At 46.4% G+C, this 24,511-nt stretch overlaps 1 protein-coding gene across 1 annotated transcript; it reads right to left on the bottom strand.

Moving 5' to 3' along the window:
- Positions 1 to 17,163: 17,163 nt before the first annotated feature.
- Positions 17,164 to 20,783, bottom strand: AICDA (activation induced cytidine deaminase). Its single transcript, XM_077453873.1, has 3 exons — positions 20,427 to 20,783; positions 17,885 to 18,000; positions 17,164 to 17,217 (listed from the first exon to the last, which is right to left on the bottom strand). Exons 1-3 carry the CDS (start codon positions 20,725 to 20,727, stop codon positions 17,164 to 17,166), a joined length of 471 nt encoding a protein of 156 aa, XP_077309999.1. The 5' UTR covers positions 20,728 to 20,783.
- Between the last annotated feature and the right edge of the window lie 3,728 nt (positions 20,784 to 24,511).

The raw sequence follows: 24,511 nt of genomic DNA, 5'->3' as shown, positions 1-24,511 counted from the left end.
GTGCTTTCATTTAGTGAACACTGATCTCTGCTCCAATCACATGGAGCAGAGATCAGCGTCACTAGTTGCTAGGCAGAATGGAGAAATGTTGTTTACACAGCATTTCCTCCATTCGGCCGCTCCGTGAGACGATCGCGGGGATGCGATCGGGACCGGACTCACGGGGGTCCCGACCAGCGCCGGCGGCGCGCTCCCGATGGCAGGGCGGCATTGAATATTGGACATACCTGTACGCCAATATGCCTGCCCGTGCCATTCTGTCGACGTACATCGTCGTGCGCTGGTCGGGAAGTGGTTAAAGCGGGAGTTCGCGGTTTTTTTTTTGTTTTTGTTTTTTAAAGCCAACAGCTACAAATACTGCAGCTGCTGGCTTTTAAAATAATGACACTTACCCGCCCAGCACGACCGCGATGTCGGCACCCGAAGACGATCTCTCGATCGTCTCTCGGGTGCTGCCGCCGCCATCTTGGGTATGGGAATCAGGAAGTGGAGCCTTGCGGCTTCATTTCCCGGTTCCCTACTGTGCATGCGCGAGTCGCGCTGCGCAATAAGGATGGTCCCCGCTGTTCCTGGGATCCGTGTGTTTCCCAGCAGACAGTGGGGGACCTTCGGAAAGGGGCGTAGATTCTGCGGAAAGGGGCGTAGCTTCTGCAGATATCTATGCTGGAAGTGGGTGCAGATACCTGTACTGTACAGGTACCTGCACCCCCCTCCCCCCTGAAAGGTGCCAATTGTGGCGCCAGAGGGGGGAAGGGTTCCAATGAGCGGAAGCTCCACTTTAGGGTGGAGCTCCGCTTTAATTTTTCACTTAGAATGAAAATGAGGGAAAGAAAAAAAATCGCTGGGTTGATTGGTTGAAAAGGGACAGTTGGTAGATTCAACCCTATAATGAAAATTCTCACTTTTATTCTATCCAAGTAAAGGTATAAACCTCTGCCAAATACAATGGGGCTGATTTACTAAATGAGTAGAGAATGTTTACTCTCAAAAGTGGTTATGCTAAGCCAGCCTTTCTCAGCCTTTTCAACACAAAGGAACCCCTCAAATAACTTTTCAGTTTCAGAGAACCCCTGCTAGAAAATGACTATATCTACAACTCATGATATACTAGTATGATGGTCAGTGGGATGAATGCTCCTTACACTTGTGGTCATTGGGAAGAATTCCCACCTTACAGATAGCTAAAAAGATCAATGGTGTCAGTGGGAACTTATCTGAGGCAGAAATTAATCAAGGAACCCATAGCAACCTCTGGAGAAACCCTAGTTGATAAACCCTGTGCTAGGCTACGGTTTAGTAATTCCTTTATTAATATTATAGTGTAGCACCCTCTACCTTAGGTAGGCACGTGCTAGGTGTAGGTTTTGTGTAAGCTGCCAGCGCAGGTAAATTTAAGAAGGCCTATGCTGTGAGCTAGGTCTGTTTGTTTTGATCTGGGGGCAGGGGAGTGGTTTAGTATAGCAGCAGGTGACTGATATGTGCCTCAGTTCTTGGGTGCCTCCTCTGTTTCCAGGGAGAAGGTTCTGGAAAAGGGGCATGGCAGAGAGCTGGAGTGCCATGAGGTGCATGTGGGAGCTCTGACCAATCCCCAACTAGGACTCCTTCATATACCCATGGTCAACCTGCTGTGGGAGGAGTTGTCAGCTGGATAAACTGGATGATGGAGTGTTAGACTGTTGTGTCTGAGGGAACCCCCTTTCTTGGGGGGGGGGGGGGTGTACCTCAGGCAGGGTGCTCGGGGCTGGGAGGGAGCCTCTCCTTACATGGTTATGGAGAGGTGTCTGGGAACAGGAGCCAGAAAGGACAGCTGGTCAGCACGTCCTGAGTAAAGTCATTCAGGAGGGATCCAGGCCAGGTATCGGTGAGTGGAAATCACAGTGGAAAGCTCTGGAAGAGACATGCCAGAAGTTGGATGTAGAGCCAGAGCCCCCCACTCTGAGGCAGTCCCACGCTTGCCAGCAGCCATTTGAGGGCTCCAGTATACATTCCTCATCCTCCCCGGTAGTTCCGCCTCTGGCTCGCCTCTTCCTCTGCACAGGTGAGGCTGCATTGGGCACCGGTCACGCTGCATTGGGCACCGGTCACGCTGCATTGGGCACAGGTGGGCACAAGTGAGACTGCATTGGGCACAGGTGAGGCTGCAATGGGCACAGGTGGGCACAGGTGAGGCTGTATTGGGCATGGATCACTATGCATTGGGCACAGGTGGGCACAGGTGAGGCTGTATTGGGCACGGGCAGGCCATGCTGCATTGGGCACAGGTGAGATCACATTGGGCACAGGTGAGGCTGCATTGGGCATGAGACATTCTGCATTGGGCACAGACAGGTCATGCTGCATTGGGCACAGGTGAGGCTGCATTGGGCACAGGTCACGTTACAATGGGCACAGGTGATGCTGCATTGGGCACAGGCCACACTGCATTGGGCACAGGTGAGGCTGTATTGGGCACTGGACACGCTGCATTGGGCAGTATTGGGCACAGGTGAGGCAGTATTGGGCACAGGTGAGGCAGTATTGGGCACGGGCAGGCCACGCTGCATTGGGAACAGGCAGGCCACATTGGGTACAGGTGAGGATTATTGAAGCGCTAACACCAGCTGTTTGGAGTATCTTTATCTGTTGATTGTTAAACTTTCTGGAATACGTATATTGCTATTGTGGTGTAGGATCTGGGCCTGTTGTCCCTCCATCCCTTTTCTTTGCTTCCTTCCTTCCTTCCTCATTCATCTCAGACTCGAACCACACCCCCTTTGAGCCACGCATTTTAAACCACGCCCACTATTTAATTTAAGCCCCACCATTTTTTGTGGGGGTGGGCCCCATACAACATTTTGCTATGGGGCCCTGTGATTTCTAGTTACGCCCCTGCTTGTGGACTCTATAACTTTCACAAAGACCAAATAATATCCACCAATTTGTACTTATTTTTACCAAAGATATGTAGTAGTATGAATTTTGGCCAAAATTTATGAAGAAAAAATTACTAATCTGCTAAATTTTATAACAGAAACGAAGAAAAATTCATTTTTTCGCAGAATTTTCGGTCTTTTTTCTTTTATAGCACAAAAAATAAAAAACTGAGAGGTGATTAAATACCACCAAAAGAAAGCTCTATTTGTGTGAAAAAAAGGACAAACATTTCCTATAGGTCCAGTGTTGCATGACTGAGTAATTGTCATTCAAAATGTGAGGGCACCGAAAGCTGAAAATTGGTCTGGTTATTAAGGGTGTTTAAGTGCCCAGTGGTCAAGTGGTTAATAATAGAGCTTGCAGTCAGTAGTGTTAGGAGATAGTGCGTGCTGTCTGCGTGCTCTGTACCCAGTACATACCGCTATAATATAGGGCAGGCCCCTACTTTCAAACATCCAACTTACAAACATCTCCTACTTGCAAACGCAAGGAGACAGCAGCAAGTGAGATACCTGTACCCAGTACATACCGCTATAATATAGGGCAGGCCCCTACTTTCAAACATCCAACTTACAAACATCTCCTACTTGCAAACGCAAGGAGACAGCAGCAAGTGAGATGAAAAAAGATGGACGACAAAACAAATTATACAGGGGTGATAACCCTTCCCTATGTTTTCCAAAAAGCTTAAAAATCGTTTTTTTGACTGGAGCTACACTTTAAAAATGTACCGGTTGAAAATTACAAACAGATTCAACTTAACACAACAAACCTACACAGTCCCTGTCTTGTTTGCACCGCCTGTATACTGCTGTTCTGAGTATATAGGGCCTGGGGGCCACACGCATTTCCTTTTTTTAATATGGGTACGGGGTTCCCCTTAATATGCGTACAAGACCCAAATAGGCTGGTAATGGGCAGGGAGGGCTACCCATGCCATTTTTCTGAATGATTTTCAACCATATTGCAGGAACCAGATATAACATTAAAACCGCAAGCAGTTTTAAATGGTGTTATTTCCGTTTAATGTCATTTTGTGCAGGGACTGTTCTAAACACGGGAAACACGTGGCACTTCACAGGCATACTACAGACACCCCCCAGGCACCATATTTAAAGGAATATTTCACTTTTTTTTTCACTTTAATCGTCATTAAAATCAGTGCTCCCGCCAAAACTGCCGTTTTTAAAACCTTTTTTTGCATTGACCCATGTCCCCTGAGGCAGGAGTCAGGTCCCCAAACCCTTTTTAGGATAGTATCTTGCATATTAGCCATTAAAATTAGCACTTTCCATTTCGAACGTTCGAGTCCCATAGACTTCAATGGGGTTCTAACGTTCGTTTCGAACGCGGGGTCCGTTCGAAAGTTCTGGTGCGAACCGAACCGGGGGGTGTTCGGCTCATCCCTAATGACAATCTGTGCCCATCAGTGATGACAATTTGAGCCTATCAGTCATGACAATTTGTGCCCATCAGTGATGACAATCTGTGCCCATCAGTGATGACAATCTGAGCCTATCAGTGATGACATGCATACTAGCTCATTTTGCCTTTGTCCTGCAGGGTTTTTTTTTTTCTTTAATTAGAAAGGGTTTACTTTTTCTTTAACCCCAGTGTGCATGGACCCAAAGAGTCGGTTCACACCAGAATGGCACAGGAATGCGGTCTGCAGTGTGATTTTCAGCCATTCATTTGAATGGGCTGAAATTGCACCAGATTGCAAAAAAAAAAAAAAGCATGTGCACTACTTTTGAAAAATGTGTCGTGGGGCGTGACCGGAAATGCTAGGGAGAGGTCGCATCTCCGCTGAGCTCCGCCGGCCGAGAACGAATCCTCAGCCATCTGCCGCTATTAGGCAGGATTCTGGCCGGCGGGCACCTTAGCCTGTTCCCCGTTAGTCCTCGGAACACATCTGGTGCCGTTTTGCGGCTCCGGGCGGCCGCGTGATCCCGCGATCGGGCCCAAGGCCTACAGCACTCAGTGAACGTCGGCCGCCATCTTGCGGCCTACAACAACACCGAGGCCTCCGCGCTCGCGTACCGCGCGCCGCGCGGATAGCGGCGACACACACACATCCATCGTGTGTCGGAGGTGCCCCCCTGAGGCCTGGGGCAGGATTCAACAGAGGAGACCGGAGTTTACAGGCCATGCGCTGCAGTAAAGGACTAACTATATGCTGAGGTAACCGGTGGCCATCTTGGTACACCCGGTCCACATTTGCAGGCCCCTCGCACTCCCAAAGGCAGATCCTGTTCCCCCCCTATACTACATACCACCCACCCTGTATACAGTGGCCCTGGAGGGCCAAAAGATGGACATGTAATTACATAAAACTTGACTGAGGGTGCATACGCGGTCGCAGGGAAAATGGCAGCATAATTCCCTAGCACCGCGCCGTCGGAACTTTCCACTTGGCAGATAAGGCATATCCAGCTCTCTTCTCACATCTACCCCAACCACTGCATGCGATATTGAGCAACCGGCGGGTATGTATAATACGCCCCGGAATCGTCCCCGCAACAGATCACAACAGAAATCCTCTCCGATCCGGGGGAAGGCGAAGGGGAAGGGCAAGATGGCGCCAGAACCGCCGGAACCTGATGACTCCACACAGCATTCTGACGATAGCCTGTCACAGTTTCCCTCTAACCTAGCAAGCCCTATGGATGCTAACTCTGAAGCTTTGCTACAGAAATTCCGTACCATAGTAAGGGACGAGATCACCGTAGCCTCTCGCAAACTGTCTGCTGAACTGGTGAAGGGTCTTAAAGAACTAGGCCACCGCACTAATCAGTTGGAGGAACGGATGGACCTGACAACCACGGTACTGGAGGGTCATGAGGAAGAGGTGGAGAAATTGAATGCGGAACTTACAACTCTTCACGACAAACTTGAGGACTCAGAAAATAGGGCTCGTAGAGGTAATTTGCGTATACGCGGCCTCCCGGAGTCCATCACAGACCTCCAGGGCACAGCTACAGCGTTCTTCCAGGAGCTTGCACCCGATATTCCGACGGAACGCCTGGAATTTGACCGTATACACAGGTCCCTTGCTCCCAAGCCAATTGAGGGCCCCCCTAGAGATGTGATCATAAAATTTCACTTCTACAGAACCAAGGAACGTCTTCTCCAAGCGGCCAGAGAGCTGCCGGACATTACATTCCCTCCAATTGTTTGCAGACCTTTCCCCGGTCACTATCGCTAAAAGGCGGAATATGAAGCCCTATCTGCAAATCCTGCAAGCCAAAAACATCCGCTATCGGTGGGGGTTCCCCTTTAAACTCTCCTTTTATCATGTGGGACGTCAGTTTCATGCCTCATCTTTGCCGGATCTGAGGCGACAATTCCAGGAGCTGCAGTTTGACCTCCCTCCTTCTCAACCCGAAGTAGCATTGGCCCGCCCGGGTCCCTCCCGGGCCCTACCGAGATCCTCACAATCCTCACAGCATGGATCCCAAGCCCTCCGCTCTCTCAAGGCTCAGAGGTTTCAAGAAGTTTCTACGGACGGGCATCGTTAGAAAAGTGACTGCCGCATCCCCCCCCCCCCCCCGATTACGTAAGCTTTTTCGATTCCTCACTTCCTTTTTGCCTTTTTTAAATATTTCCTTTTTTCTCATGGTGTGAGTTAAGAGTGGGTACATGCACCTTGGACTTGGCCCCCGCCTACTATTGACCGGATGGGGTGAGGCCTTATGCCCATCCCGCGGTTAAAGGGCACACCTGTTTTTGGGTTCCACTCAGATGACGCTGGGTTCATGCTGTTTATTCATGGACAGGGGGTCACCACATGCTCTGCCTGTTTTTGGGGGGGGGGGTGGGGGAGGGGGCAGATGGTGAAATTTTTTTCTTTTTTCCTTTCAGTTTTTCACTTGTTCTTGGGGTTTGCATCTATATGCCATTGTTGACATGTTCTTTTATATTCTTGGTTAATGTTTTAATTAAGCCAAGTGGTCTCCGACGGACCACTGCACCCTCACGTTGGGGTACTTGATCTGAACCGACGTTCGAGTCAACACCCGACCAGGTAGTGGGATGTTCAACCCACGACCCAAAGCAATCTTACGGTTACAGAGTTATATGTTCGCAGCATTGCATGATTCTACTACCTTTTCAGATGTGATACATTACTTCTCTCTTACTTCTCTCTTCTTTCTCCCTCTTCACTGCCTCTATCCCTTTCTTTCCCCTCTGGGTTCGCAGGGTGTGTACTCTGGTTCAAGGTTGATGGCCGCCCAGTGCTGTCCCAATGACAATTAACTGGTTGTCTCTGAATGTTCAGGGCATGAACTCTCCCCATAAAAGGGTGAAGGTCTTTAAATATCTGCACAAACGACATGTTGACAATGCTTGTTTACAGGAGGCGCATTTTTCTGAGACCTCCCATCCTAGATACTTCGATGCTCAGTTCCCTCAGGTATTTTTTGCAAATGCTTCAACTAAACAAAGGGGGGTTCTCGTGGCTTTTCGCAAATCTTATGTCCCACTGCAAGGGCACCCTCCTTCTTGCGGGTGACTCTAATCTTATATTAAATCCCATACTAGATAAGCAGCCGCCCGAGAGAAACGGACAGTCGGCGGGGGCCAAAAAATTCATGTCCTCTTTGCAAACGCTTGACTTGGTTGATCTGTGGAGGGAGTGTCATCCTCAGGGTAGGGACTACACCCATTACTCTCATCCCCATCAGGTTCACTCAAGGATAGATCATATGTTTATGCTCAGGCGTCACCTTCCGTTAGTGGTATCGGCCTCAATCTTGGCTGTTCCTTGGTCAGATCACGATCCTGTGCTAGTTGTCTGTCACTCTATTCTAGATAGACCTCGATTTTCTCCCTGGGTGATGAATGATTCCCTTGGGAATTTGGGCTCGGTGCAGTCTCCGGTGGTCCTTTGGGAGGCTTATAAAGCGGTGTTACGGGGTCGGATAATTGGTCTGGCTTCGGCCCGTAAGAGGGCTAGAGAGATAAAACAGAAAGAGCTTGAGTCCCGATTGGAGTCACTATCTGAGAAGTTTAAACAAATTCCCACCCCGGGCAACCGTAAGTTACTGGAACTAGCCAGATCGGAGCTTGATCTATGTCTCACTGAAGGTGCTGAGCATATACTACGCTGGTCCCGCCAGCGGTGGTATGTGAGAGCTAATAAGCCAAACCGTATGTTAGCTAACAGACTTCGAACCTTTGCCCCTAAACTGAATCCGATAAACCTGCGAGACCGGAACAATGTCCTATCAGGGAACCCGAAGCATGTTCTGGAGGAATTTGGGTTTCGCCTTGCGAAGCTATACGCGGCTCCGGAGGGAAATGCGGCTCAAGGCACGGCAGACTTCCTGGAAAGTCTCTCGCTCCCGTCCTTAACGGGGGCCCACGTTACCCTCATGGATGGGAATATTCGGCTTTCCGAAGTTCTACAAGCAATAAAAGAACTTAAGGTTGGAAAACGTCCTGGGCCTGATGGGTACACCACGCTCTATTATAGGAAACTGGCACCGGTAGTAGCTCCCCACTTGGTGGCAATGTACAATTCGGTGAAAAATGGCTACCCTCTCTCCCAAGATCTTCTGACAGCAAATGTGGTGATGATTCCTAAACCGGACCGTGACCACTCCTCTTGGGCCAATTTCAGGCCTATCTCGCTCATAAATGTAGACATGAAACTCTTGACAAAAATTTTGGCGACCCGACTAAACTCTTTTCTCCCCCGTTTAATAAAAAAAGACCAGGTTGGCTTCGTACCACAGAGACAGGTGGGAGATGCAATTAGACGTATAGTTCAACTCCAACATATAGCCCAGGCTCGCTCTCTGGAATCCATGCTTCTCTCCCTTGATATAAATAAGGCCTTTGACTCCTTATCTTGGCCCTATCTCATGTCTGTCCTACGGCATTATGGCTTCGGGACTTCTTTTATGACTTGGATGTCTGCCCTATATGATTCCCCCCGAGCAAAAGTTAAGTATTACGGATTTGAATCCCCCATTTTTAATATCCGCAGGGGAACCCGCCAGGGGTGTCCGCTGTCACCCCTTCTCTTTGTGTTGGCACTGGAACCTCTGGCGGAGGCAATAAGAGCTCATCCAGATATCAGGGGCATAGAAATAGCAGGTTGCCCCCATAAGATTTCCTTATTCGCTGATGACATTCTTCTTTCTGTCACCTCTCCTAGAACTTCCCTGACAAACTTGCACACACTGTTGCAATCCTTTGCAGCTCTCTCAGGACTCCAGATTAACTCATCTAAGTCAAAGGCATTGTCGACTAACCTCTCTGAGGAGTTACTGGGGGACTTGCAGTCGGCCTTTCCTTACCAGTGGGTTTCCTCTTTGCCTTATTTGGGTATCCGTCTCACATCGACATATCAGGCATTATATCAGGCGAATTATCCTCCACTATTCAAACAATTAACGGATATGTTGTCGGCGTGGTCCTCCTTACCTCTTTCATGGTTCGGGAGAATAACGGCCATCAAAATGGCATATCTCCCAAAATTACTTTACTATTTTAGGGTTCTCCCCATCCCAATTCCCTCCCACGTCCTCAGTACCCATCAGCGTAGGATCCTGCAATTTATCTGGGGATCGTCTCGCCCTTGTATTAATAAACAAGTCCTGTTCGCCAACAAAAGTGATGGGGGCCTCTCGGTCCCGAATATAAGGGACTACTACGTGGCTGCTGCCATTGCTCCGCACTCTCACCTCCACGAGACATATCAACTCCCGCTCTGGGCGACTATTGATCTGCTAGAGACTGACTCCGTCCCAATCTCTTCATTACCGTGGCTCCACCTATACATCGCCCTAAGATTACAGGGCCTTGTCTGATTCATACGCTACGTGTGTGGGACTCGGTGAAGTACTCGGCGGGGCTGGCTTCTCTCCATCTTCCGCTGTTGCGACTTTTACGTTGTCCACTTTTCCCTCCGGGCCTTGATGACCCCGGGCGCAATTCAAGTGGTGGACCATGAATGGCTTCAGCGACGTACACTCCTTGCTTACTCCCACTAAGATCTTACCGTATGATGTTTTGCGCTCATCACATGACATACCTCTAAGGCCGCGTACACACGCGGGGACTGTTCGCTCAACTTTGTCCGTCAAACAGTTTCAGCGGACAGTCCGCTCAAAATTAGCATGGACGGACTTGGCCACACACGACGAACGAACAGTCCGCTGAAACCGTGCGCGATGACGTGAACGGCACGTACGACGGGACTAGAAAACGACGTCCTATACACTGCAATGCAAACTTCGGCGTGTAAATCCTTTCTGAGCATGCGCGGAACTTAGTTTGACGAACAAGCCTACACACGAGGGGACTGTTCGCTGAAACAAAGTTTCAGCGGACAGTTTTTCGGAATTTCCGTAAAACTTTGTTCAGCAGACTGTCCGCTGAAACTGTCCGCTGAAAGCCCACACACGAGCGGACTGTCCGCCGAAACACTGTTCAACGGACAAAGTTGAGCGAACAGTCCCCGCGTGTGTACGCGGCCTTAGAGAACATTTCAGGTATCTACAGATCCGTCATTTTCTCCAGAGTCTCCTTAAATCTCAGGACGCCCCATACAGGTTGATGCCGTTTGAGAGCATCTGCAGATCCAGACCCCACTCTCCTGGCCTGATATCTATGATATACTCAGCTCTAATATCTAAGAGAAGGCCCCCAGTGCGATCTTATCATTTGCAGTGGGAGAGAGAGTTGGGGCAGAAGCTGGATCCGGAGGATTGGCAGGCAATGACCCTAGCCTTATCCAACTGCTCGCGCAACGTAGTGATTCTGGAAAATGCTTATAAGGTGTTATACCGGTGGTATTATACCCCGACGCGCCTGGCTCGCTTTGTCCCTACCTGTTCCCCTCTTTGTTTTAGGGAATGTGCCCAAGAGGGCACTATGGCCCATATTTGGTGGACGTGCCCTCGGGTGTGCAGACTATGGGTCAGGGTGTATGCATTGCTCCGTAGCCTACTTAGAGTAAATCTTAAAAAAGACCCATTTGAGGCACTCCTTGGCAAACCAATTACTGCGCTGTTACGCCCGGAGTGCCAATTGGCGCAACATCTCTTTACTGCAACTAAGTTGACAATAGCCAGAGCATGGAGAACCCCAGCCCTGAGTTTCGAGGCAGTCAAGAACCGACTGAATGATGTTATGGTCAATGAAAAATTGTCTTCTGTTCTTACTGACACTCATACTAAGTTCCTACGTGTCTGGCAGCCCTGGATCGCATATCATTATTCTCCTAGATTTGATGTCGCTCTATTGTCCATGTAAGGACCGGTGGTGCACACCCTGCGAACCTATTCTCTTCCCCCCATCCCCTCTCTCTTCTTCATCCCCCTTTCCTCCCCCCCCTTTTTTTTTTTTTGACCCTCACTACTTCTCCCCTGCTTCTCATTCTTCAACCTCTCTTAATCTACTCTTGATTCTTAGTATATCTTCCTCTCTTCTTCTTTCTTTTGTCTTACCATTTAACAGTGGATGATTACCATGGGCTGTCAATGCATTATACGACACGCTTCTGTTGCAGTCATGTGAACACCCGGGTTCACCCGGACACAGTATATGTTGGCATCACTTGGGCAACAGCCTGCTTTACTCATTATTATATTGTAACACACCTGAACTGTAATTTGTATAAAGCCTATTGTATTGGAATGTAAACTTGTTAATTAATAATAATAAAAACTTTTGTAAAAGAAAAATGTGTCGCAACGTATCACATGGTATTGGAGTACCATGAAATTTGGTGCCCAGAAATGCACTGTATTTGCAATCTGCATTTGGGGTGCCATTAACCATGTATTGCCACCCACAGCACATCGCAAAGGCAGTGCATTTTAAACAAGGTGCAGAAAAAGTGCCTTTCATACACTACATTCTTCTATATGGCCCCTTTTTCTTTAAAAAAAAAAAGTGTTTTTGAGACATCAGCACAAGTTTATTTGCTATTAAGATGCTTTTGCTCACTTTTATAGCCAACATAATTTTTTTTTTAAAAGCTGGGAAACTAGTAAATTATAATAGACACAAACCAGGGTTAAAATATTGTTATATTTATTTATATGGGTTATATGTACAATGGATAATTTTCTGCAAATTGTAACCAAACAATGTGAAAAAAAGGAAAATATATACAGAAGGAAGTTGAGGATGACAGAAAAGAATATTAGAGAGAACACATTGGGGGGTATTTACTAAAACTGGAGAGTGCAAAATTTGGTGCAGCTGTACATGGTAGCCAATTGGCTTCTAAATCCAGCTTGCATAATTAAGATTTGGCAATAAAACCTGGAAGCTGGTTTCTATGCAGAGCTGCACCAGATTTTGCACTCTCCAGTTTTAGTAAATCAACCCCTTGATGGCAGCCTTTAGGGTTGTAACTGTTATGTTGCAATATGGCATGGCAATGAACAAAATTTACATTGGTGTGCTTTTATATAATTCGAGACATATTGGGAGTTGATTTACTAAAGGCAAATAGACTGTGCACTCTACAAGTGCAGTTGCACTCATTTTCCTTAGTAAATGTAAAGTGGTGAAATGTCACTTTGTATAGAATGCCCAGTCAGGTGCAAAGAAGAAAAACATTTTTTTGCTTGCACGTGGTTGGACGATGGAAATCAACAGAGCTTTACCCCAATCACTAAGCTATGGGGAAAATGAGTGGCACAGTCTGACTTTAGTAAACCAACCACAATGAGTGTTAACATGCAGATGTGAATCCAGCTTTAAGGATGAAGTCAACCAATAAAAAAAAAATCATAAATGCACCTGCAGTGGTAAAAGAAAACAATGTGCATTTATTAAAGTGTTACTAAACCCACAACAGTAAAATCAGTCTGTATATGCTGTTTGATCCTGTCTTCTCTGCCCCCCCTTTTTTTCCACTGCCCCCAATCCATCTCCTGATAGTACAGAGCCCTAGGAGGCACTCTGCACATGCTCAGTTGTATGCGTATTGCTAGAGAGTTTTTTCTTGTTTTCTTTTTTGGAGGGTGCATGTGATCGGCACATGGCCAGTCAGCACTGTCCAGACAGAGGGTCAGGCATCCTGCAGTCTCATAGGACAGTCAGAGGAAAATAAAATCTCTTCCTACAAACTTTAACCAGACACTGATAAAAGTCACAAGACTGCTATACACTGCTGATGAGAAAAGGTATTTAGCAGTTTATATTTACTAAAATAATTGCATTGCCATGTTCTGTACACTGTGGGAGATCAGATATAGTGACTGCAGAGTCCTGGGTTTAGTGGTCAGTGCAACGCACAGGCTTCTGCAGGCTCTTACCCTAGTCCTAGGTCCATACCAAGGTAAGGGCCTACCGTTATGGGACTGGAGGAAGTGATCAATGGACTACAAGGACAGCAACATCCCTACACTTGTGCTCCATTGAGCCGTGGCAGATGGGACTTTTAGTCTTCCATTCCCTGCGAATGGTTCTGTGAATAAATGATGGAAACAGAGCCATGGCACATTCAAGATAAAACAGAATTCTGCAAGGAGAAGAACCCTGGGGTTCAAGGTAAGTGTGGGGCTGGTTAAAAGGCGGGGGTTGGGGAATGTGGCCATGTTTATTCTTACACCCTAAACATGAGTGGAACACGTAAACATGGTCACAAAGGTTGACTGATCCTTTGAGCTCTGAGCACACAGACTTGAGACAAACACAGCCACGTGGGAACATGCTTTTATGTATATTGATGGAGAAGTGGGTTGCTTGGCGATGCGTTCCCCATGCATTCTTATACATGTGCCTGTTTCTCCCCTGGTGTCATGTCTTTGCTCATATTTCAATGATAAACCCCATGGAGGTTTACATATTATTTTCAGATTCCATTTCTTGGCAAACATGGCTGCCAGCTTATTTCTGATTGGCTGCTGTGAGTGACGACACATGTACACCATTAAAGAAAATAAATATACCACACTAAGTGCCAAAAATATTAAATAAATATCACATTTGAAACCGGTGCGACTTTGAAAAAAATTGCTAAAAAGTCCCATGCAGATAATTAGTTGCAAACATCAATGACCCTGAAGTGATAAAAATTCCAAATCCCAAGTAAAGTTCTCGTGCTCTACAAAGTGGATACGAATCCGTGCTTGATAAGTGCTTGACATGTGCTCACAAGACGGCGCCCTCACATAGATGTGATCTCACCCCTCAAAATGGACCAACTATTTCTAGTTTGGTCAAACACGCATGTGGGGCAGTCCCTGTGAATTTTCTGTGGGCTGATGTGGTTTAAAATAGTTGTTTCCTCATATGACTGGACGTATTAAAGTGTCCCTTATTCCTCTATGTACTAGCGTTGTTTGGGGTAGATGTTCCTCATAAAAAAGACAGAAAAAGCCTCATTGAGCAGCAACGTTTAAAACATTTATTCCAGATAAAAAAAAACACCTAAAAGCCTGGCACCCGGTGTGAACAGCAGGTAAGTTCCCAGGAAATCTTCCCATAAGCAGTGGTAAGCTGCCGACACGGTATACTGGTTTATTTCTGAGACCGGAAGTGTGTCACAATGACGCGATAAAGCGGGGCCAACCTCTACGCGTTTCAGCCAATCAGACAGGCCGTCTTCAGGAAGTTGGAAGAAGGAACTTCCTGAAGACGGCCCAAGCACTTATCAAGAATGGATTCGTATCCACTATGTACAGCACGAGCACTTTACTTGGGATTTGGAATTTTTGTTGCTTCAAGGTCATTGATGATTTCAACCAATTATCTGCGTGGGACTTTTTACCTTTTTTTTCAAAGTTGCACTGGTTTCAAATGTGAGATTTATTTAATATTTTTGGCACTTAGCTCAGTGTATTTATTTTCATTATCAGTACCATTTTGCACTTGCAAAGTTTTATTCACTGCAGCTGTCAATTGTTAATTTTCATGTTATCACCTACTCATATCAATATTTAGATTCCTTTGGCACTTTGATTTTTTTTTATTTTTTTTTATTTTTTTTACATGTACAACATTGATTTCTATCTGCAGGCAGCCAAAGGTGGGGATGTGGAACAGCAGGTCAGATGAAGACATGAAATTGCAGACTGATAAATAATGAAGCTATGTACATTTTATAATGCTACATTAGGATACTAGGAAGCAGATCCTAGATGTACAATGTATAAAAAAACAATAAAGATGATAGATACTCATATAAAAAAGAGCTCTGTTCTCTGTCCCTCCTCAAGGACCCCTGTGCATGTGGCTCTGCATTTAGCAAATGTTTTGCTCCCTGCTGAACTACAGGTCTGACACAGCAGGGAGGGTGGTGGACCAGTGCAGAGAAGCCACTGCTTCCATATAGAGAGCAAAGGTCCTTCTATGCAACATGCTGGCAGGGGAAATGTTATTTTAATCAGTTTGTGGCCGCTTACTATGGAAAACCAACTTTATTGTAAGATTTTGTAAGATTTTGCATCTTGAATGTTGGTTTAATGCACCTGGAATGTATTTACTTCAGCCTCTCTCCAAATTTTTTCCCCCGGAGAAATCCCTGAAATAGGACTCAGGAAACTCCTGCTAAAATCAGTTTACTGGGGGACAGTGGGCCAAATGGCCCTTACTTTGGTGGTCATTTGGAAGAATGCTCCTTATATTGGTGGTCAGTGGGAAATTCCCTTATATTGTGGTCAATGGGAAGAATGCCCTTACATTCGTGGTCAATAAGAATGCCCTTAATTTGGAGGTAAATGGGAAGAATGCCCTTACTTTGGGGGTCAATGGGAAGAATGCCCTTACTTTGGAGTTCAACGGGAAGAATGCCCTTACTTTGGAGTTCAACGGGAAGAATGCCCTTACTTTGGAGGTCAACTGGAAGAATGCTCTTACTTTGAAGGTCAATGGGAAGAATGCTCTTTCACTGGTGGTAACTGGTAAAATACCTCTTACATTGGAGGTCAGTGGGAAGAATGTCCCCTACATTGGTGGTCAGTGGGAAGAATATCCCTTACCTTGGAGGTTATTGGGAGTAATGGTCTTACATTGGTGGTCATTTGGAAAAATTACCCTTACACTGGTGGCCACTAGTAAAATTCCCTTTACATTGGTGGTCATTGGGAAGAGTGATCTTTAGATTGGTTACCAGTGGGAAAAATACTCCTTACATTTGTGATCAGTGAAAAGAATTCTCCTTACACTGGTGATCAGTAGGACAAATGCCCACCTTACAGTGATAATAAGAAGCTAAAAAGATCATTAGGGGCATTTAGTTGAGTCTACCAAGTGGTATTGGACATGGAATTATTTAGATGAGTTCATGGAATTTCATCAGATGAGAGGTCAATCAGACACAGCTCAAGCAACCCCTTGCAAAATTAGGAGGAACCCCAGAACTCCACTGAACACTGGCTAAGTATAGTTCATTTGGGCTTGAAAAAAATCCTCATCCTTAAGTCAAGTTTGAGAATCAAAAGGTAAATCTTTGATCTCTACATAAGCACTAACTAAAAAACATTTCTATAATACTGTTACACTGTATTTATATATAAAATGGTTGCAGACTTCATTCACCCAGGAGCTTCTCCAGACTGGATTACAGTGGAAGAGCAAGCATGGGAAGAGTGGAGCTTCTATTTGCTACGCAGGGTGCCTAAACCAGAAGGGTGGCAGACAGGCTAGATATCTGGCTATTATAACAAACATGCAGTCTGAACTCCTGAGTGCCATGATTGCTGAAAAGCAAACGGCATTAAAAGTGCTGGATTTGTATGGCAGCCAGGGGACCAGCAGTTTTCAAAGGAGGTAGCTGCCATCTTTCTTTAGAGAGGGATAGAAAATCAGGAATACTCACCCGCCATATATGCAAATGATTTGAGAATTAAACATTCTTACTTTATCTGTACTGACTGAAATCCCTGAGCAATATAAGAAACTAGTATGTGGTCCAGCTTGTCAGCTGCCATGCAAAACCAAAATAGCTATTTTGGTTGGACTTGGCATTTAAGACCAACTGAATGCTGTCTCTACACTTCCCCATTCTTGGTAAAAAAGGAGACATGTGAAAGAGATGAAGTGCAGGTTGGCCCCACACAGAGAACTGTACATTAAACTGAGATTGTTCCCAACACTGATCCTGTGTTAAAGGACATCAAGGTTGTATGAGAGAAGAAGACACCATGGTGGTCCAGTCATGTGAGCAGAGCCTAAGTCACATCTTTTACCTTCCTCAGAGTGAGTTTTAGGTGTGCACCTTGCAGTGTATAGGTTAAGGTCTCAGGTTTGAGGAAACCTCATTGACCACTGCAATGCTTCCTACAGTCCCAGAAGGTCAAAGGCTTCATGCAGATCTTCCATATCGTAGGGAGGCTGTGAATAGACAAAATGAAGCACAATGTGAACAAGACAAGAAAATGATTCACCATAAAAGTCTTATTTACTATAAGGGCTAGTGTGGACCAGCTTTGGGCTTTTGTGGGTGGCATCACCATGGCATAATTTTGAGATGCCTCTGAGATTATTTTTTTAACTCATTGGCAGGTGAATTTGACTTACAGTTGACCTTGTTCTGACCTGCATTTGACCTACTTCAAGACAGTTTTGCATTGCCATAGACTTGTATTGGAATTCAAAACTCAAACAAAAGCCCATCAACACAAGAAAGGGATCAACCTAACAGTGGTGACCCCACTGAAAGAAAGCAGGAGAAATAATGGTTGGTTATATCTATCTATCTATCTATCTATTAATTGCAGTTAAACCCTTGTGTTCAATTCCAAAATGATTCTTGGTAGCCATAGACTTGTGTTGGCATACAAAACTCGAACAAAAGTCCATCAAGGCAAGAATAAGATCAGCCTAATGGTAACCCCACTGGAAGAAAGTAAGATAAATAATTGACTATCTTTCTATCTATCCATCTATCATCAATCTATCTTTTGGCAGTTTAAACCTTGTGTTCAGTTCCAAAATGACTCATGATCAAATACAATATCTTTATTTTCAAGCACTGTTTTTTTAATCTGCTTACACGCACCTCTAGAATACGCTTCAATTTTCTTGACAATCGGACAGAGTTCTCATGCAGTCCATCCCAAGCCTCGAATCTCCGCTCTCGGTTCTCTACGAAAGTGTTCCAACAATAGAAATAATCTGTGAAAGAAATATACATTCATATTCTTGTTATTTCCTTTGTGCAAGTATAATTTGATTAATTATGGTATTTGCCTAAGGCATGACACTGAAGAATAATCATGCTACTCACTAAGAAGTGGTTGGGCAGCACACTGCTTAAGAAGATGACCTCTAAGCCCTTGTACACACGGTCGGAAATTCCGACGGAAAATGTCCGATCGGACAGTGTTGTCGGATAATCCGACCGTGTGTGGGCTTCATCAGACTTTTTCCGCCGGAATGTCCGACCAACAAAGTTTGAGAGCTGGATATAAAATTTTTCCGACAACATGATCTGATCGAACTTTGTCTGATCATTTGTAGAGAATTCCGATCGGACAAAGTGCCACGCATGCTCAGATCAAATTCCGACCATGTGTACAAGGGCAAACACAAGTAGAATTGTACCTACTGGATCTTCCGGGATTTACAGGATTCCCAGGACCTCCAGTACTCACAGAATCCCTGCCAGGTCTTATAGGATTCCTAGGATATCCAGTACTCACAGAATTCCTGCCAGGTCTTCCAGGATTCCTAGGATCTCTAGTACTCACAGGATCCATGCCAGGTCTTCCAGGATTCTTAGGAGTTATAGTACTCACATAATCCCTGCCAGGTCTTCCAGGATTCCTAGGATATCTAGTACTCACAGAATCCCTGCCAGGTCTTTCAGGATTCCTAGGATTTCCAGTACTCACAGAATCCCTGCCAGGTCTTCAAGTATTCCCAGGATCTTAAGCACTCAAACACTCCCTACTAGGTCTTCCAGGATTCCTAGGATCTCCAGTACTTACAGAATCTCTGCCAGGTCTTTCAGGATTCCTAGGATCCCTAGAACTCACAGATACCCTGCCAGGTCTTCCAGGATTCCTAGTAGCTTCATCACTCACATAATCCCTGCCAGGTCTTCCAGGATTCCTAGGATATCTAGTACTCACAGAATCCCTGCCAGGTCTTCCAGGATTCCTAGGATTTCCAGTACTCACAGAATCCCTGCCAGGTCTTCAAGTATTCCCAGGATCTTAAGCACTCAAACACTCCCTACTAGGTCTTCCAGGATTCCTAGGATCTCCAGTACTTACAGAATCTCTGCCAGGTCTTTCAGGATTCCTAGGATCCCTAGAACTCACAGATACCCTGCCAGGTCTTCCAGGATTCCTAGTAGCTTCATCACTCACAGAATCCCTGCCAGGTCTTCCAGGATTCCTAGGGTCTCTAGTACCTACAGAATCCCTGCCAGGTCTTCCAGGATTCCTAGGATTTCCAGTACTCACAGAATCCCTGCCAGGTCTTCCAGTATTCCCAGCATCGTAAGCACCAAACACTCCCTACTAGGTCTTCCAGGATTCCTAGGATCTCCAGTACTTACAGAATCTCTGCCAGGTCTTTCAGGATTCCTAGGATCCCTAGCACTCACAGATACCCTGCCAGGTCTTCCAGGATTCCTAGTAGCTTCATCACTCACAGAATCCCTGTCAGATCTTCCAGGATTCCTAGGATCTCCAGTACTCACAGAATCCCTGCCAGGTCTTCCAGAATTCCCAGGATCTTAGGCACTCAAACACTCCCTACTAGGTCTTCCAGGATTCCTAGGATCTCCAGTACTTACAGAATCTCTGCCAGGTCTTTCAGGATTCCTAGGATCCCTAGCACTCACAGATACCCTGCCAGATCTTCCAGGATTCCTAGTAGCTTCATCACTCACAGAATCCCTGCCAGGTCCTCCAGGGTTCCCAGGATCTCTAGTACCTACAGAATCCCTGCCAGGTCTTTCAGTATCCCCAGGCTCTCCAGTACTCTCAGGATTTGGGTTTTCCAGGACTTTAAGGATTGTACAGACCTCCACTACCTCTAGAACTTCCAGAAGGGTATTTAGGCTTCAGCCATTGAAGTGGCTGGTACTGTTTTGTAAACTGATGGGTAAAGCACAATACTTGCCTGTCAGTTGCCTGACTGTTGCTGACCCAGATTGACCCAACAACTCTCTTGCTTGCTACCTGCCAAGACTCCTGCCTGAACCTGACTACTCTCTTGCTTATTGCCTGTGTTGACCTCCACTTGGACCTTACTATTCTCTTGCCTGCTGCCTGCCAAGCCCACTCTGTCTGCAGCCCTGTGAAAAATATCTGCACCATGGCCTTTCCCTTCCAGGCATGGTGGGGAGATTCTAGGAAAAATGGGACCACTAGGGTTCCCATCTCCATTTTCAGGAGCTCTGGTGAAGCCCAACTGCCTCTGCCAGAAAACTCAACATGATTTGAAAATTGTAATTGTTATAGATACATCTTGTATTATATTGTCATTAGTAAAATAAAGATTTTAAAGTGATTCAAAAAATATATAAAACGGCAAAAAAAGGGAAGTGAAATGAACGAACTACAATTGTACTTTTTTCAGTCCATTACCTTTATAGCTCATGACTGCCAGTCGCACCCCAGCCTGCTGCAGTTTCCGCAGTGCTTCTGGTTCCGCATTTTGTTCTTCGCAGAAGTAAAGTCTTGCTGAGAAGATGCGCAGACTCAGGTTGGGATGGTTAAGTAGGAAGTTGGCGATGCGCCGAGCGCAGTCACAGCAGGGGCTCCACGAACTGAACCAGGTGACTCTGAACAGCCTGTTTGGGTCATGCCCCAACCAGATCGCCAGGTAGCGCAGAAACAGGATCTCTGCATGGCAACCGCTCCGATTACGAAGGTAGCCAAAATCCATGGCGGTGGACACGGAGCTGTATCGCCTTTTGACTAAGTAGCACAGATACGTTTCATGGCGGCCTCGTGCCCAGCGCAGATTCTTATAATTGTACAGGAACTTATTACGCTTGAGGAAGACGCTGTAGGGAAACAAGTGAAAGAGTCAGTTACCAAAAAATGTAGAAACATATCTAGAGACAAATTTGGTTTAATTAAATTCTGGATTTTGGTCTGGATTGAGGAAGTGTGGAGTTTTGGGGTGTTGATGTGATATGATATCTATTAGCTTTCCGGTGAGTGTATGGTGGTGGAGGATTTACATAGCAGGCACATTGTAGTGCCTACTGCACTGAGAATCACTATTATTGGAAGCCTTAAGTGGATACCTTTGATTTTTGGGACCTTTATTGGACTTTCTGTATGTTTAATAGCACTGGCACTTTATGGTTACTTTAGTGTCGCTTTTATACGTTTTTCCATATAGATTTATGTATTTTTTTACTCTTTATGTATATATACACTAAATATACACAATATTGCCAAAAGTATTGGCACACATGCCTGTACACACACATGAACTTTAAGGACATCCCAGTCTTAGTCCGTAGGGTTCAATGTTGAGTTGGTCCACCCTTTGCAGCTATAACAGCTTCAACTCCTCTGAAAGGGTTGTCCACAAGGTTTAGGAGTGTGTCTATAGGAATGTTTGACCATTCTTCCAGAAGTCAATTTGTGAGACTAGGCACTGATGTTGGACGAGAAGGCCTGGCTCACAGTCTCCACTCTAATTGATCCCAAAGGTGTTCTGTCAGATTGAGGTCAGGACTTTGTGCAGACTAGTCATGTTCCTCCACCCCAAACTCTCTTATTCATGCTATATAGCCAAAAGTATTGGGCCACCCCTTCAAATCACAGGGGGGATTATGGTGTGGGGTTGTTTTTCAGGGGTTAAACTTGGCTCCAGTGAAGGGAACTCTTAAGGCATTAGCATCCCAAGACATTCTGGACAATTTAATTCTCCCAACTTTGTGGGAACAGTTTCCAACATGACAGTGCACACCAGTGCACAAGGCAAGGTCCATAAAGACATGGAGGAGCCAGTTTGGGGTGGAGAAACTTGACTGGCCTACACAGAGTCCTGACCTCAAATCAATAGAACACCTTTGGGTTGAATTAGAATGGAGATTGTGAGTCAGGCCTTCTTGTCCAACATCAGTACCTGACCTCACAAATGCACTTCTGGAAGAATGGTCAAACGTTCCCATAGACACACTCCTAATCCTTGTAGGCAGCCTTCCCAGAAGAGTTGAAGCTGTTATAGCTGCACAAAGGGTGGGTCAATTCAATATTGAACCCTATGGACGAAGACTGGGATGCCATTAAAGTTCATGTGTTTTGCAAAGACAGGCATCACAATATTTATTGCAATATAGTGTATATTTATGCGCTGTTGATTGTATGTATCCTTGATGCACTTTATGTTTATAATCTTATAAACATACGTGTGTGCAGGGGGTGTGCCTGAGCACACCCTAATCACTAAGTTCAGTGCTGATTCCCCCTACTGACCACTCCCCCCTTTGTTGGCCCCTCCACCCTGCAGTGCAGCTGGCTTCCCTCCTTCCCCCACCCCCTCGGTTGCTGCGGGGGATGTTTCACAACGGAGAGCAGAAGGGGCTAGTAAATATGTAATTTACTGGCTCCTTCCTTTTCTAAATGAACACCCTCACTCACTGTGCCCATTCATAACTGAAGCATACTAAACTGATTACTATGCTTCAGTTTGTAAATCAACATTCCCAGCATATTCATTCACTGTCCAGTGTAGCTGAGGCTAAAGCAAAAGGCATGTGTGTTTGAGGTTTGGGGTGCACACCCTAATGCAATAGGCTGCATACACCTATGCTTCAAATGATGCGCTTTTTTTAAGCTCTGTACTTTTTTCGGTTTATTTTGATTATTAAGCTGGTCACCCTTTTTTGTGTAAGCTGCTTTCTTTCTCTTATCGCTCACTGTGTATTGTTTTTGAGGTTTAATTCCATTCTGTTAAAATTTAGCCTCTGTGCTTCTCTATGCAATGCAGGTAGATCATGGCTACTGGGAGGGGTCAGCAGGATGTACAAAGCTTCCTAAAAAACATCCCAGCACCCTTCCTCAGTACTCCTCTCAATTGCCCTCAGTCCTGATGCAAGCAGTAGGTGGCTCTTGGGAGGAGTTATGCAAATAACAAAATGCCTTGATGGGCAGAGGTCAGTCTGGAGGAATGGGTATAGGCAGGTTGTATTTGGATACAGACCACCGTAGGCAACACTTATATTACAACATGGATTACTGAGCCTCTATCATTGAAAGATCTGAAATCTGATGAAGGAAAGGGGCGGGCCAGGGGAAGTTAGGTGGAAAAGGCAAGATCAGGGGTAGGTAACCTATTGAGCACAGTGTGCCGAAAAATGTTTTCAAAAAATTGAGAGTGCGGATTTTATAACAAAAAAATGTCAACTTCGTACACTCAATCACAAAAAGGATTTTTTATTTTTTCTGTTTCACCATTGTAACCCCCTGCACATCTGCCCCACGTCTGTACCCCCTGCACATCTGCCCCACCACTGTATCCCCTGCACTTTTGCCCCCCCCCGTACATCGGCCCCGCCACCGTACCCCCTGCACATCTGCCCCACCACCGTACCCCCTGCACATCTGCCCCATCACTGTAACCCCCTGCACATCTGCCCCAGCACCGTACCCCCTGCACATCTGCCCCACCACCGTACCCCCTGCACATCTGCCCCACCACCGTACCCCCTGCACATCTGCCCCATCACTGTAACCCCCTGCACATCTGCCCCATCATTGTGACCCCCTGCACATCTGCCTCTTCACTGTAACCCCCTGCCCATCTGCCCCGCCACTGTAAATCCCTGCACATCTGCCCCACCACTGTAATCCCCTGCACATCTGTCCCGCCAATGTATCCCCCTGCACATCTGTCCCTGCCAATGTACCCCCCTGCACATCTGCCCTGCCAATATACCCCCCTGCACATCTGCCCCACCACTGTAACCCCCTGCACATCTGCCCCACCACTGTAACCCCCTGCACATCTGCCCCATCTCTTTACCCCCTGCTTATCTGCCCCACCACTGTAATCCCCTGCACATCTGCCCCACCAATGTTCCCCCTTCTCTTCTGCCCCACCATTGTAACTCCCTGCTCATGTGTTCCAACAATGTTCCTCCTTTCTCCTATGCACATCTGTCCCACCAATGTACTGCCTTTCTCCTCTGCCCTGCCACTGTACTCCCCTGTACATCTGCCCAACCTCTGTACCCCCCTGCTCTTCTGCCCAGCCACTGTAACCCCCTGCTCATCTGTCCCACCAATGCACCTCCTTTCACATCTGCCCCACTGCTGTAACCCCTTGTCTTCTGTCCCACCACTGAACCCCCTTCTCATCTGCCCCAACACTGAACCCCCCTGCTCATCTTTCCCACCACTGTAACCCCCTGTACATCTGCCCCAGCACTGTACCACCCTGCTCTTCTGTCCCACCACTGTAACAACCCGGGTCATCTGCCCCATCAATGTACCCCCCTACTTTTCTGTCTCACCACTCCCTGCACATCTGTTCCACTGCCATGTGCCCATGCTCTTCTGTCTCACTACTGAATCACCTTCTCATCTGTCCTAACACTGAACCCATCTACTCATCTGCCACACCACTGTAACCCGCTTTCTCATCTGCCCCACCACTGTAGCCCGCTTTCTCATCTGTCCCACCAATGTACCTCCTGCACATCTATCTC

This window comes from Lithobates pipiens, unplaced genomic scaffold, assembly GCF_037356315.1.
Source record: "Lithobates pipiens isolate NorthernLeopardFrog02 unplaced genomic scaffold, aLitPip1_a1.2 Scaffold_25, whole genome shotgun sequence".
In the NCBI taxonomy this organism is placed as follows: Eukaryota; Metazoa; Chordata; class Amphibia; order Anura; family Ranidae; genus Lithobates; species Lithobates pipiens.
The sequence above is the reverse complement of the archived record's forward strand: the minus strand, read 5'-3'. Positions and strand labels throughout refer to the sequence as shown.

Excerpts from the sequence above, each read along its gene's own strand:
- AICDA (XM_077453873.1), bottom strand. The coding sequence starts at position 20,727 with ATGGATTTTGGCTACCTTCGTAATCGGAGCGGTTGCCATGCAGAGATC. Across the intron at positions 18,001-20,426 it reads GGCAGTCATGAGCTATAAAG|ATTATTTCTATTGTTGGAAC; the intron begins GTAATGGACTGA and ends TTTCTTTCACAG. Across the intron at positions 17,218-17,884 it reads AATTGAAGCGTATTCTAGAG|CCTCCCTACGATATGGAAGA; the intron begins GTGCGTGTAAGC and ends GTCTATTCACAG.